The 13967-nt window shown below is 38.5% G+C and overlaps 1 protein-coding gene across 12 annotated transcripts in view; it reads left to right on the plus strand.

Annotated features, from left to right (window-relative positions):
• Positions 1-13452, plus strand: part of SENP6 (SUMO specific peptidase 6) — a 67539-nt gene extending 54087 nt beyond the window's left edge. For all 12 annotated transcript variants that reach the window (XM_035109568.2, XM_035109571.2, XM_035109577.2 and 9 more), the window contains 6 exons: positions 1282-1715; positions 3783-3886; positions 6375-6463; positions 8244-8312; positions 8406-8556; positions 11139-13452. In XM_035109568.2, coding sequence (XP_034965459.2) covers positions 1282-1715; positions 3783-3886; positions 6375-6463; positions 8244-8312; positions 8406-8556; positions 11139-11348 — 1057 coding nt within the window. In that variant the 3' untranslated portion in view covers positions 11349-13452. The remainder of the gene's footprint in view (positions 1-1281; positions 1716-3782; positions 3887-6374; positions 6464-8243; positions 8313-8405; positions 8557-11138) is intronic.
• The last annotated feature ends 515 nt before the right edge of the window (positions 13453-13967 follow it).

The raw sequence follows: 13967 nt of genomic DNA on the forward strand, positions 1-13967 counted from the left end.
TGACTGGTTGTGGGACTGTGTCTGTTACCTGAGCCATGTTCTCAACTATCATACTGTCCAGAAAACCCTAGATATCATCTGCATGTAACCCCATCTTCTCTAGGGCCTGAGTTATTATTCTCTCAATATACACACCTTTTCCCCCTTCTCTTCAACTGTCAGAACCGCAAGCTTGAGTATTCTTCTTCCACCTCTCTGATGTCCTTGAAGATTCTCTTTTGGTTCAAGTTCTCCCCCGATAGGGAAACTAGGTCTACAGAGAGATCCTTGCTTAAATCACTTATCTGGGAAAACTGGAATAGGTAGTTGCATTGCAATGTGGCTTCTCTGTTTGTTTGAAGGACACATTTGCTCCTGAGCAGTGCAACTAGTATGGGCAAAACCGGCTGTGTTTTTGGTACAGACTGTTTCCATGATGAAACACATGCTAGGATTGCACAGGTCATTGGCTGTGTTTACACGTAATGCTAAACCATGATGTAGTGCTATGAGGATGAGCTTGAATGAGCCCAGGCAAAGCATCAGGCACACATGTGCACAAATTCCCCCATTCCTCTCTTGACCACACAGGAATAGTACAATGCAATCACATTGCATTGACTTGTGCAATTTCAAATATATGTGGTTGGAGGCTAGCTGGTTGAAATCCCACAATGTTTTTTTTGTGCTGGGTTTTCCTGGTGCAAAAAGAGCTTTTTAAGCTCTCTGCCTTGCTTCCCAAGCATAGCTGTCTCCTCTTCTTGGATCAGGGATGCGCCTGTGAGATTTCGTGGGAACTTGGATGACCCTGCAAGATCTCATGAGAGCCAATGTACCAGTTCCAAAAGCCCTAGGAAGTTCTCTTAGGCGGTTCAGTTCTAAGGGTTTGAGTATATGTGTTTTTTGCATATATACAGAACCTTTGAAATGGAACGTGTAAGATGTGATTGCACTGCACTTCAGCAACATTTGGTTTCCCTTGCACTGAATCCTGGCTTTGCATTGTGCTTGACCAGGGATTCTGGTTTAAAACACACTGCAATTTACCAGAAATTTCCAGGAGCAGGCAATTTTTAAGTTTCCCTTTACAGTTTATACATACAATTATTGTGCCTTGTTCTCTAAATGTGACCACACTGTTTACATATGTGAATGTGTGAAATAGATGACCATGATAAGAATGAAATAATGGAACAAATAATTTTGGAATTATTTGATCTATACTAAATGAGTAAAATTATAATACATATATTTGATGATAGCTGTTGAGTCAATTTTTAGTTTTGTTTTTGTTTTTTTCAGGGCCCATTGGTTTTTGGCTGTCATCTGTTTCCCTGGTTTAGAAAAAGCAATATATGAGACCAATCCGTACTACCACGAAAATGTATCTATGCAGGTTAAATCGCCCTCTTTGGATCAAGAAAGAAGCACTTCTTCTCCTGTACCTAGTGAATCGAATACGTTACATCACTCCCCTTCTGCATCTTTTACAAAGAAGGTGCTGAACAAGAAACATATTGCAGCATTAACTGACACAAGCATAGAAGCCGGGGAGACTGAATCACAGTATTTCAAAAGAACCCCTTCTATGAAAAGTGGCTTTAAAAAACTCAATCAGTTAAACAGCACCACAGAAGGTCTGAGAACTGTGGAATCTGTGTTTCATAAACATGACCATAGGATTTCAGAGGCAAATGGCATGCAGAATGAAGATAAAATTCACGTCCAGGCTACGGGTATGTACTTTTGGCTATATATGTTTGATATTTGGAATTTGATACCTTATTACTGCTAATATAGCTTACATTTTCCCCCTTTAAATAATTAAACTTCTAAAAAACCCAGTGAATGATCTGGCAGTTGAGGGGGGGGGGAGTGTTGGACTAGCACTGCTAAAACTAAGTGGGAGTTCAATATGGAGCATCTCTTGTAAAAAAGCATATCAGGGATTGCTGGTGGGAATGCCCTCTGCTGAGCATTGGCAAATAGCTGCCAGTGAGAGTAAACAATACTGTGCTAGATAGGCCAAGTATATGCTCACTATAAGACCACTTTCTAGATTCACATTAAGAATCCTGTTTTTTAGAATCAGTCAGCCACTAATAAGATTTGTTCTACACATTTTCCTCCAGCTGTGCATCAAATAGTAATATGTCAGGTGTTGCAAAAACACCAATGTAAGAATTTCAGCTGATCCGCAGTAAATGTGCAGTGGTTGGTGAATCTTGGCTTGGAAAACTAAAAACTAATGTTTATATTTTCTTTAGTTAAAGCCACAGAAAAGCTAATATAAATTTAGTTATAGATTTCAAGTTTAGATTTTCTTCAGCTCATCACTGTTTTGCTTGTTCTGGAGATTCAGATGTTGAATTCAAAGACCACCATTTTCAAAATTAGAAATACAATCAGTGATGCCTCCTTAAGATACTAAGCTTTACTGGTTTCTAAAAATATGCAGCATTCAGTACTTTGTTGAAGTAATTTGTTGCTGAGGTAAATGTATAAGAAAGATGTCATATTATCCATGGGGCCTCTTTTAAAGGACTCACCCTGTATAACTAGAGCCAAGTGATCAGCTTGTTTAGGGTTGCCATATTCCAATATTTTTTTTAGGATGACCCCAACATTGTTGGGTAAACCTAAACTTTTTGAGCTGTTTCCACAGCTTTTTCTATTGTGTTGCCATACGTCCAGATTTTCCCTGACATTTTGCTGAGTCGGCAAAATCCCCCCTCCCCGACACCATTTTTACAACATATTTTACACAGTGAAATATGTGTTGCTGTTCACACATTTCAATAAACCCTGTTTTTAGTGCAACATTCACAAGCTGCAGTGAGTCTTGGGCTGATGTGGTTAAACCAAAAGTAAAAGCAAGGGAGGAAGGGAGAGAACAGAATGTGTGAGCTCAAGGTTTGCTGTGTTCCCCCCCCTACTTGAGCACGTTGCAAATCACACTAAACAAAAATGTATCATTTCACAACTGGAGAAGAGTAAAACTGTCTACTTAGTTCTGATGAAGCAAGCCATTTGATTTGTCCGCTTAAGCAGTTCTTGTACAGAAAGTGTGCTTATGCCTAATTCATAATAGCCAAACTGGCTCACTGCGAATGGGTGGACTCAATGCAAGTGGGAAGATTGTGACTGCTTACGTACCTCCTCTAGTCCTGTTGCTAGCTAAGCCACTTTTTGGCTTAGGGTGTCATTTCAACCTGAGCTCCAAGAACAATCTTTGGCTGCAATTCCTGCTCTGTCTGGAGCAAGACAAATTACAAGCCCAGGTTCCGACAATGCACTAAGCCAAACCACAGTTTAGGTCACAATAGCAGGACCAGGGAAGGAGCAAAGTGGCTGCAATCTCCTCTCTGGGAATGCGGTTTAGCTTAATGCTTTGTTGAACACACAACGCAAAAAAATGTTTCACAAGCTGGCATCCTGCTGCTGTGTTGCTGTATTTGCTATATTGCTTCCCAGTCAGTACAGTAAGCTATGTCCCAGCACTGCTGCGAGATATAATTTAGCTGAGTGTTTTTAGGTTGATAGCTGAGCCCAAAGTCCTGAACCCACTTGCCTGTAAATCCTGTTGAACTCAATGGGACATATTATTGAATAGGCATGGATAGGATTGCACTGTTGGAAGTAAAGATTTCAATTAGACATTTGTTCTCATGTATGATGCTGACAAAAAACCATTTCTTCCACTTTGTGGTTTACTGTTCCTGTCCAGAAGGTAATGTATATAATGTATATGTCTGTGGAAATTCTGTTTTCATTTTTTTTACTAATCTTTGTGGTTAATGCAGATGGTTTACAGAAAATTAGACTAAGCTACAGTGAAGATTCAACTGACAGCACTAAACTAAATGAAGATGAACTAATAGATTTTTCAGAAGATCAAGATAACCAGGTAAAAAGACTAAACAGCATTACTTGGATATAACTAGTATTCTTTATTTCTAGGGGTGAAGGTGTTTAAAAGAATTCAGTAGAACAGGTATTAAATGGAGCAAAAAACCTGTTAATCACCTTTTCAGTACTTATTTTATTTTAAAAGTAGATATTCAGCATTTTTGTAGTTGATGTGTTCTGTAGTGTACCATAGTTTTCGCTCCATAGGATGCACCTGACCATAGGTCGCACCTAGTTTTTAGAGGAGGAAAACAAGAAATTTAAATATTTTGCTTTCTTGAATTGTCCTAGGCTCTTGTCTCTTGTCGGGCTCTGGTTTTTGCGCGGGCTCTGGCTCTGATCAGGCTCTGGTTTTTGCATGGGTTCTGGCTCTTTTCGGGCTCTGGCTCTGATTGGGCTCTGGCTTTTGTGCGGGCTCTGGCTCTTTTCGGGCTCAGGCTCTGATTGGGCTCTGGCTTTTGTGTGGGGGCTCTGGCTCTGGTTGGGCTCTGGCTCTTGCATTCTTTCCCCCTTCCTTTTTGGGAGGGAAAAAGTGCGTCTTATGGAGCGAAAAATGGGGTCTATTGCAAGACTCCCTCAACAACCTATCAGTCATTTATTTGAGGCTAGTAAACTAACATAAGATGGCAATGTGACACTGTGTTTTCAAGTGGCTGTGCTTTTGCAAAGACAAATGGAAGATTAATTTTAACTAGTGATACGTGTGTGTGTACATGTGTGTATCACACACACACACACACACACACACACACACAAAAGTTTATATAAAGATTAAGGCTTCTTACTCAGTGCTGTTAGCACTATTTCCATTTCAATAAAATACAGCCCAGCATTTCTCCAGTACTTCTCTGGAGCACTTTCCATGGTTATGTTTCCAACTCCAGCCACTAGAAGGCGAGCTTTATCCATCATTGTAATAATCAAAAATTGAGAAGAAAAATACTTCTTTGTTAAACAGAATTTCGGACTGTGTTAAAGTTTCACTGTAGGGACTTGTTCCACATTATATCCACCAAAGGAATGTTGCTTTCCCCTTTTTTCTCTTCTATTATTCAAGGATATCAGTCCAGTTATATACAGTCATACCTCGGTTTAAGTACGGTTTGAGTACTTTCAGTTTAAGTACTCCGCAGACCAGTCTGGAACGGATTAATCCACTTTCCATTACTTTCAATGGGAAAGTTCGCTTCAGGTTAAGTACGCTTCAGGAACCAATTGTGTACTTAAACCGAGGTACCACTGTATTAGATGGCAGTATTTATTTGAAGAGTTACTTGTGTGGTTTGTAATTTCAAAGACTATACAAACTAATACTCACAGGCTGCCCTGTTCCTTCATCCAATGAGTTTTTTTTTCTTTCATCAGCTGTATATGTGAGGCATAGTGAGACTGAAAAGCATTTTAACAGCTGTTCAGGAAGAAAAAATTAGCCAAGAAAGAAGTTCTGTCATAGTCTTTGTGGTACACTTTAAATACTCTCATCCTGTGATACTTGGATTCTGAATAGGAAGATGGCTTGGATTTATAGTCCTCCACCTAGAAATTTCTAAACATAACCCTGTATCTAGCTTTTATTTTCTTAAATACTTCGTAATCTTTGTCTGGGTTATTTCTAGCCTTTCCTGTAGCTTTTCTTTTGGCTAGTTCTCCTGCCTTTATTCAAGAGCTAGAGGCAATCTACTGAGTATAGTTTCTGTGTTGTGTGCAGCTTGAATTATATAGTCATATATAATTCATATATTTGCAGTTGTACTTGGATTGCACCTGCCTTGGTAAACAGGTCAGTTTTTCAGAAGGGTGAAGGGTCATTTGTTGTCCTCCAAGAAAATATTCACAGTGAAATATCTAAGCATAGCATAAAGGTGGAACTTCAAAATTTTGAAGTACCACACTTACCTGCATAAAGGCAGAAATATGTGTATAACCCACTACATTGCATTGCAGGCTGCAGAGATTACTGCAGAAATGGAAACTACATTGTGTGTGTGTGAATATTTTTCTCCCATCATTATATGACATGGAGGTTTTCTTTACTGATAGGTTCATTTGGTTTCTAATTTCTAGATAAATGTTTCTCCTGGAACAGAAGAATTGCTTCCTGAATTTATTATAAGGAGTAGTTCAAATACTCCTGGTCTGTCTGTATATAGCTGGAGTGACATGTGTGGGAAATGGTGTTGTTGCACAAAAAGTTTAAATTCTTTTTCTCCACTCCTGCCAAACTCGGTTGCTTAAAGAAGAAAAGTTTATTGGCTCTGTCTCTGTCTGTCATTGGACCTGGCTTCACCTACTGCCTTTGCCCAACCAATCCCAATGTGCACCAGCCCCCAATGCCTGTAACATAAAGGGCATTAGTAGGGGAGGGGGCTAGCATTTTGCCTGAGTCCTATAACCACATGGATCATGCCGCCTTGTTGCATATGTAAATCTAGCTTCTCCTGAGTTTCTTAAGATAGAATCTTACAAATACATATTTTCTATTTTAGGACAACAGCAGTGATGATGATGGTCTTGCGGATGATCATTGTAATTCAGAATTAGGACAATGGCACCTGAAGCCAACTATATGTAAACAGTAAGTTTTGAAGTGACACATTTATGGCTTTCCATTAATAATCACAGATGTGTCTTCTGAATCCAGTGTTCTTTTCGTTCACCCTTCTTTTCATTCCCCTGTTCTGTCATTTCCAAATTTAGAGCTCATTTTTTAAAAAAAATTCTTGCTCTGGTCTGGCAGGATTTGAACATTGTAAATAAGCTTGTATAAAATCTCTGCTTTTTTATTCTTTCAGAATTTAGCTTACTCAACCTCTTTTTCTTTATTTGCAAATTCTGGGATTACAAAAGAATTAATATACGTTGTTACATTATTATGGCTTATGTTTGCTGTAAGTATCTGCATCACCAGTGAAATATTCTTAACAGTCTGCCTGCTCCACCAGAGAGAAACCTGTTAATGTTGTAAGCTTTTAGAATATTGCATTCAAAGCTACTGTGACACTGCGCCACAGCCTGGCATGGATTGTCTCAAGCAGATGGTGGCTCAAGTATCTTTCTATCCAGCTCGAATCCAAAGGCTTAACAGTCAATGTAATACTACTTCAGATATCAGCTTTGCTTAGCAAAAAGGGCACAACTACTTTAATATCCCCACATTTTAGGCTATGACTCTTTATGTTGCTAACCAGTTCCTTAAATTTGCTTTTTCAATAGAAATTTATTACATTATTATTATTATTATTATTATTATTATTATTATTATTATTATTATTATGTCACTTGATCTTTTTCTGTTTTGCACCTTATGTGTAAGCTGTTCTTAGAGTGTTGTTCCTCTTAAAAGTTTAATGGGCTAAACACAGAGTAACTGATAGGGGTAAATATAACTGTACCTAATTCTATTCTATGCTTGAAAAATCCCACCAGTGGAGTGTTGAGGGAATATAATTGCTATACTAATGCAGATCTGAATTGCTGCTGGATAGCTATCCTTATGCACGCACCTGGACTACATTTGTTGTATAGTTGTTAATTACCTTCCAGCTTTAAGAATTAGGTAGATTATTTAGCATTGTGGCTCTGCAGCTGAGCTGTGAGTGACTTGTTATTTCCTCTCCATCATGAAGTAATTATGTGACCTTCAGCACTCCTTCACAACCTCAACTCACATCTGCCTTATAAGAATATAGAGAGTTGGACATAAACTTTTCTATTTACAATAATAGTAGGTGATTAAAAATGTAGGCATATTTATGCAAATCTAAATCCACTTGCTTTGAGATATACAGGTTAGAGGAAAGATGATCTTTCAAGTGTAGTTCTGGGTCTTGTCTAGGCAAGGGATTAAGGAACCTGTGGTCCTTCAGAGGTTTTTGGACTCCATCACTCAGTGAGATGGCCAATATGACCAGTAGTCAGAGAAGAATGGAGTTTCCATTCAGCAACATCCTGAATCCTGAGGGCAGCAAGGTCCCTCCCTGTTCCTGATCTAGTCTTATTTTGTAATGAAATAATACATGTAAATAGCTGCTCAAATTATTTGTGTTTAGTCCTATGTTAAAACTCATTGTAATTTACTTTACATTCATGTAGCATTCACAATAAAATGAAAGCAAAATGCAGTATAGCTTTTAGGTGGAGTGAAACAAAACCTGTCTTCTTCCTGGGTGCACAGATGTGAAGAAGAAAAAAGACACTTCTACTGTGTACGGATCATGAAATAAATCTACCTCTTTCTTTTTTACACATACCTGTGAGAGCTATATGAACCCTCATCAAATAATTTCATTTCCTTGTTTTAACACTGCGGCATATGCAAAATTCTAATGAGACCAAAACAATTTGCTTTCTTGTAGGCCTTGCATTCTGCTCATGGATTCATTGCGAGGGCCTTCCCGATCAAACGTCGTTAGAACACTACGGGAGTAAGTAGTTGACCTCTCAAGCAAAACATTTTCAGTCAATGCTGGAACATCCCATAAAAGCATTTTTCTCATCCTCTTGATTTTATATTGCAGGTACTTGGAGGTGGAGTGGGAAGTCAGGAAAGGCACTAAAAGAAGTTTCTCCAAAGATGTTATGAAAGGCTCAAACCCTAAAGTGCCACAGCAGAACAACTTTAGTGATTGTGGAGTTTATGTGCTACAGTATGTGGAGAGCTTTTTTGAGGTGAGATTAACTGGTATTTTTAGTTTAGAATTTTAGGGACATTGAAATTATCAAGTTTAATTTAGCCACCATGCACATTTCTGGAGCCTGTGGATGGGAGTCACCTAATGAACTTCATGCAGCTGGGCTATCTATACAGTCATACCTTGGTTCTTGAACGGAATCTGTTCCAGAAGTCCGTTTGACTTCCAAAAAGTTTTGAAAACCAAGGCGCAGCTTCCGATTGACTGCAGGAGCTTCCTGCACTCAATCGGAAGCTACGTGGGACGTTCAGCTTCCCAAAAACATCCCAAACTGGAACACTCACTTTTGAGGCGTTCGGGAGACAAAACGTTGCGTTACAAGGCGTTTGGGATCCTAGGTATGACTGTACACTCTTCCCCCATGTGCCCCCTGCTACCCCCACAGTGGGAGGGATCATTCAATCTGGCAAGTTTGGGCCTGCGGAATGTTTGTAATAGCCATAAATAGTGGAATTCAGTGTCACGCTATCTTGCTTTCTTTGTGGAATATGGCATTTTATGCAGAACTAGTCACTTTCTCCAGACATCTGAACGGAAGCTCATGTACCCAGGGACATTGGAAGCAGTGCTTGTATGCACCTCTTGGCCCTGTCTCCATTTTTCTACCTCCATGGCTTTTATTTTACAATGATTAGATGTAGTTAACAAGCTGCAGTACAGCATTTGTAAAAGACCATTCAGTTGGTTCCCAATGTTATGATTGCTTTGGATTTGATAAGGCAACTCCTGCCTATCTTTGCCACATTCTCAGTGGGCTACTGTGTCAGGATGACTAGTTGGCAGCAGCACCTACTATATGTCAAATTAAGAAGAATGAGCAAGAGTGTAGACTGCTCCACAACATAGAATAATGGTGATGGCTGAATCCTAGGATTAATGCTTCTGTTGATACTTTGTTTTGTTCTGTTCTATAGGTTATATAAACATGCACACATTTAATGTTCTATAGCAGGGGTGGCCAACTCCCATGAGACTGTGATCTACTCACAGAGTTGTTGAGCTTTTTTTAGGGAATAGGAAAGCGCTGTTTGGATGGGCAGCAGGGCGGAAATGTTGAGCTTTTTTTAGGGGAGCCATAGTTGTTGAACTGCTTTGGGGGGAGCCAGTGATCTACCAGTTATCTGCTACAGACGTCCAGTGATCTACCGGTAGATCACGATCTAACCGTTGGATGTGCCTATTCTACAGGTTATATAAACATGCACATATTTAATGTAAAGTAGCTGTAAAATGCAGTGGGGACTCTAGTTCCCCAGTGTGCCTTGAACAAGTTTATAGATGCAAATTGATTAAATACACATTTAAATGCATGTTGTATTGTGCTGAGTGTTGGAGCTGTAGAATTCTTTGCAGATGATGATACATCATGAGCACTACAACACTGGCAGATAAGCAAACCTGTGCTCCACTTGTGGACCACCCCCCCCCCCCAAAAATGCATCTCACTCCCTTTTGCCCTATTGTGTGTGCCTCTGCAAAGGTTATCTAGGGCATTCTGGTAGAAGACCATAAACTGCTTCTAACGATAGATTAACTGGTAAAGTGTGAGCAAGAAAACCTTCCTGCTTCCCTTATTAAACCAGCATTCTAGCCTAATGCCCCGGGTCTACAGAACATTGTCACAGCTTTATTCTGTCCCCATCTGCACTATTCACTTAGAATCATAGAATCATAGAATCATAGAGTTGGAAGAGACCACAAGGGCCATCCAGTCCAACCCCCTGCCAAGCAGGAAACACCATCAAAGCATTCCTGACAGATGGCTGTCAAGCCTCTGCTTAAAGACCTCCAAAGAAGGAGACTCCACCACACTCCTTGGCAGCAAATTCCACTGCCGAACAGCCCTTACTGTCAGGAAGTTCTTCCTAATGTTTAGGTGGAATTTTCTTTCTTGTAGTTTGAATCCGTTGCTCCGTGTCCGCTTCTCTGGAGCAGCAGAAAGCAGTATCATGCCACTTTAAACAGTCAAGGCTTCTTCCAAAAAATTATGGGAACTGCATTTTGTTATGGGTGCCAAAAGTTGTTAAGAGACCCATAATTCCGCTCATAGAGCTACAGTTCCCTGAGAAGACAGATTGATTGTTAAGCCACTCTGAGAATTGTAGATCCATGAGGGGTACAGGATGACAGCTACAGTTCCCAGAACTCTATGGGGGAAGCTATGACTGTTTAAGTGTTATGACACTGCTTTAAATGTACTGTATAGTGCAGATGGGACCTTAAGGTAGCTGAATAGAACCAAATATAGTAATCAATGTTTCAATGTAATCAAAACTAGTTTAGCTAGGCTAGTTTATGCACTCTGCTCATGAAAACTCTATATTTATTTCCGCTTGCTGGAATGTACAGTTTTTATTGTTTTGTTGAGAATTTCTGTATGGTTGTTTTCTTTAGGAGTGTGTTGTACTATGTATATGCTCTTTTAAGAGGAAACTGGAAGAAGGGTAAAAATGTAACAAATCTGGCATTTTCTGATATTCTTAATTTTTGAATACGTCATATAAAAGTCATACATTATAGGCCCTGTTGCTATAAACCTTCTTCTTTTGTCCCTACTAGACTCCTATTGTAAGTTTTGAACTACCAATGAATTTAACAGACTGGTTTCCTCGCCCAAGAATGAAAACAAAACGAGAAGAAATACGAAACATAATCCTGAATCTGCAGGAACAGCAGAACAAAGAAAAGAAGGGACAGAAGGACACTAATTTGGCAGAGAAATCTTTTCAGGAAGGAATAGAACAATTTATCAGCAGCTGTTCAGACTGAATATTTTCTGTTGCATGTTATGGCTACATTAAAAAAAACACACCACACAATCTTGAAATTTACCATATCCTCATTGCCCAAACTAAGGACTTGGAGTACTATCAACCGAAACTTACTGTTGATGCTTATAAATGTATGTCATTAATTAAACAGATTCCCTGCAATATATTAACTAGACAAATCTGTACATATGTTAATTAGTCCAACCTTTTTCAATATTTGTAATTAAGTTTTTCACTACATAGAAAACCTTTTGTTATGTATTTCTGTTAATAGAACTTAATAGAAACTTCTAGACACAAAGCAAATAAAGAAGATATTTATAGGATGAATTGGTTAACTTTTTCTGTGTTTAAGTAAAGTTGTCATTGAACATTTCCCAGTAAGACTTCTGTAATGCACGGGGAATACTTATGTAGCAAGGTGATCAAACCCATACTTTGATTTACAGTTGCCATATACAAGGTGTCTGCTTCAGCTATGTACAACGATATAAGAATGTGTCTAAATGCATTGTGTTTCCAAGGTGAGTTGTTTGCACTTTGAATCCGAGTGCCAGGCAGTGTAATCTTTAGTAAAGGACACTTCAGATAATGAAAGAAGGAACTTCACAAGTGCTTGGGATAATGCTGCTTTATGACCACAAGTTTACTCAAGCAGTCTTTAATACAGTCTGAAACGGAGCTTAAGTAATACTGTTGATCCTTTTTTGGGGGGTGGCTCCTGATCGTTGCTCAACTGTATTTTGACAATTCTTTCATTATAAAATTGTATTTTTTGTAAGTGTGCTTGGAAATAGCAGCAAATTGTCCACATTACATTTTCTGTGTCAGAATTCTGAATGTGCATTCATATGTGCTTTATCTATCTGATGGAACATTTCTTAAATGTACGAGTACTATTTTTTTGTATTGTCCAGAAAACCAAAATATTGCTAGATGTCATTGCTTGCTTGCTTGCTTCCTTCCCCCCCTCAATTTTAAGTTGAGTTATCTTCCAATACTGAGACAACTTGTTGGCATATTTCCATGATGTAATTTGATTTTTAAATTACGTTTCAAGAAGTACAGCCTTATGATGCCAGCTTTTCTATAAAGTCCAAAAGAAATCAAGTCTCTTCCATAACTCCTTAAATATTCATAAGGTATTGATATTGAAAACTGGGGAATAGACACTCCTTTGCAGATACGTTTTGGTGTAACAATGCTTTGTCCAAAAGAGACTTTGAATGGGAGGTGATATACTGTCGGAATATACTGAGTTTTAGACCATCATGACTCCGTATGTCCTTTTAACCTGTATACACAGGATTTTTTACTTTTGCATTAGTTCTTGATTTTTACAGCGGTGTAACCCGCTCAGTACTCCTTTTTGTTTTTGTTTTTACATGCAGCTAGTTCTGATATTACTTTGTCCAAAGAGGAAGACCAAGGCAGTACTGTTTGGAGCTGTAGTGCAGCACACAAAATTGCTTCTATCTAATTGGCTTCAGTTTAAGGAGCCATGCTTTAGGATTGCAGCCTTACGTTTTTCATACTTTCCCAATATTTGCCGTCGTCAGACCAGCTGTAGAGCCCTAATGGCATTGTCAGTGTTACACTCGAGAAATATATAGTGATAATTTGTGACTCTGAAGAAACAACTCTTGGGATTAGATATAAAAGCGCACAAGTGACACTAATGATCCAGCATTTATGCCTCAAAATTGAGAATTACTAGTCATTTTTTAAAAAGCTAGGTAGAGTAAAACCTAAAAAGGATTGGCAACAAATGTAAACATTTGTTGGTGTGGCAAAATAATAATAATAATAGTACTTCTTGAACAAGTTATATTAGAAGAGTAGACTTAGCAAAATGCATACCAGCCTGGGCAAGGTTTTTTGTTGAAATGATTTTTTTTATAATAAAAAAAACAGGTTGTGGTATAGTTTAGTTCTGATTACATGGTTCTGTTTTTCAGAATGTCCTGGAGCTTGTATTCCTTTTCGAGATGTGAAGAATGCAATGTTTCTCTTAATATTATGGTAATGGATCAGTCATGCAGCAACCTGATACACATGTTGATATAGGAAATTTATTTTTTTAATAAAATGGTCAAAAACAAGTTTGAAGACCTTGGGTAATTTATGCTGCATGTTGCCTAGCTTTTAATCCTGATTTGTTTCTACAGTGTGTTGAAAAACAACAGCACATGCTCATCTGACATTAATCAGCACCTGAGTTCAAGTATAAAAGTTGAGCTGAAATCCTATACAGAGAAACCAAAGGAGGGAATGCACCAATGGAGGCTACAGTCCAGAACACACTGGCCTGGGAATAAGTTCCATTGAAGTCAGTGAAACTTCCTTCTGAGTAGACATACACAGAGGTGTACTATTAGTGGGTGTGTTTATAAAAATACATTCTTGCCTGCATATTAATGCCTTTAAGACAGTATGACCTGTATTCATTAAAAGCAGCATGAATGAGTTCTTCAGAAAAAGCTATCAAATAGCTGACTAATTAGATGTCTCTCTTGTATTGGTTTTCATGTTGGATAGAATAACTCTTAGGAATTCTTATAAAAGTTTTAGGTTACTTAGCATGAAAAATGTATGATGTGCTGGTAAACATTTGCTA

This window comes from Zootoca vivipara, chromosome 3, assembly GCF_963506605.1.
Source record: "Zootoca vivipara chromosome 3, rZooViv1.1, whole genome shotgun sequence".
In the NCBI taxonomy this organism is placed as follows: domain Eukaryota; kingdom Metazoa; phylum Chordata; class Lepidosauria; order Squamata; family Lacertidae; genus Zootoca; species Zootoca vivipara.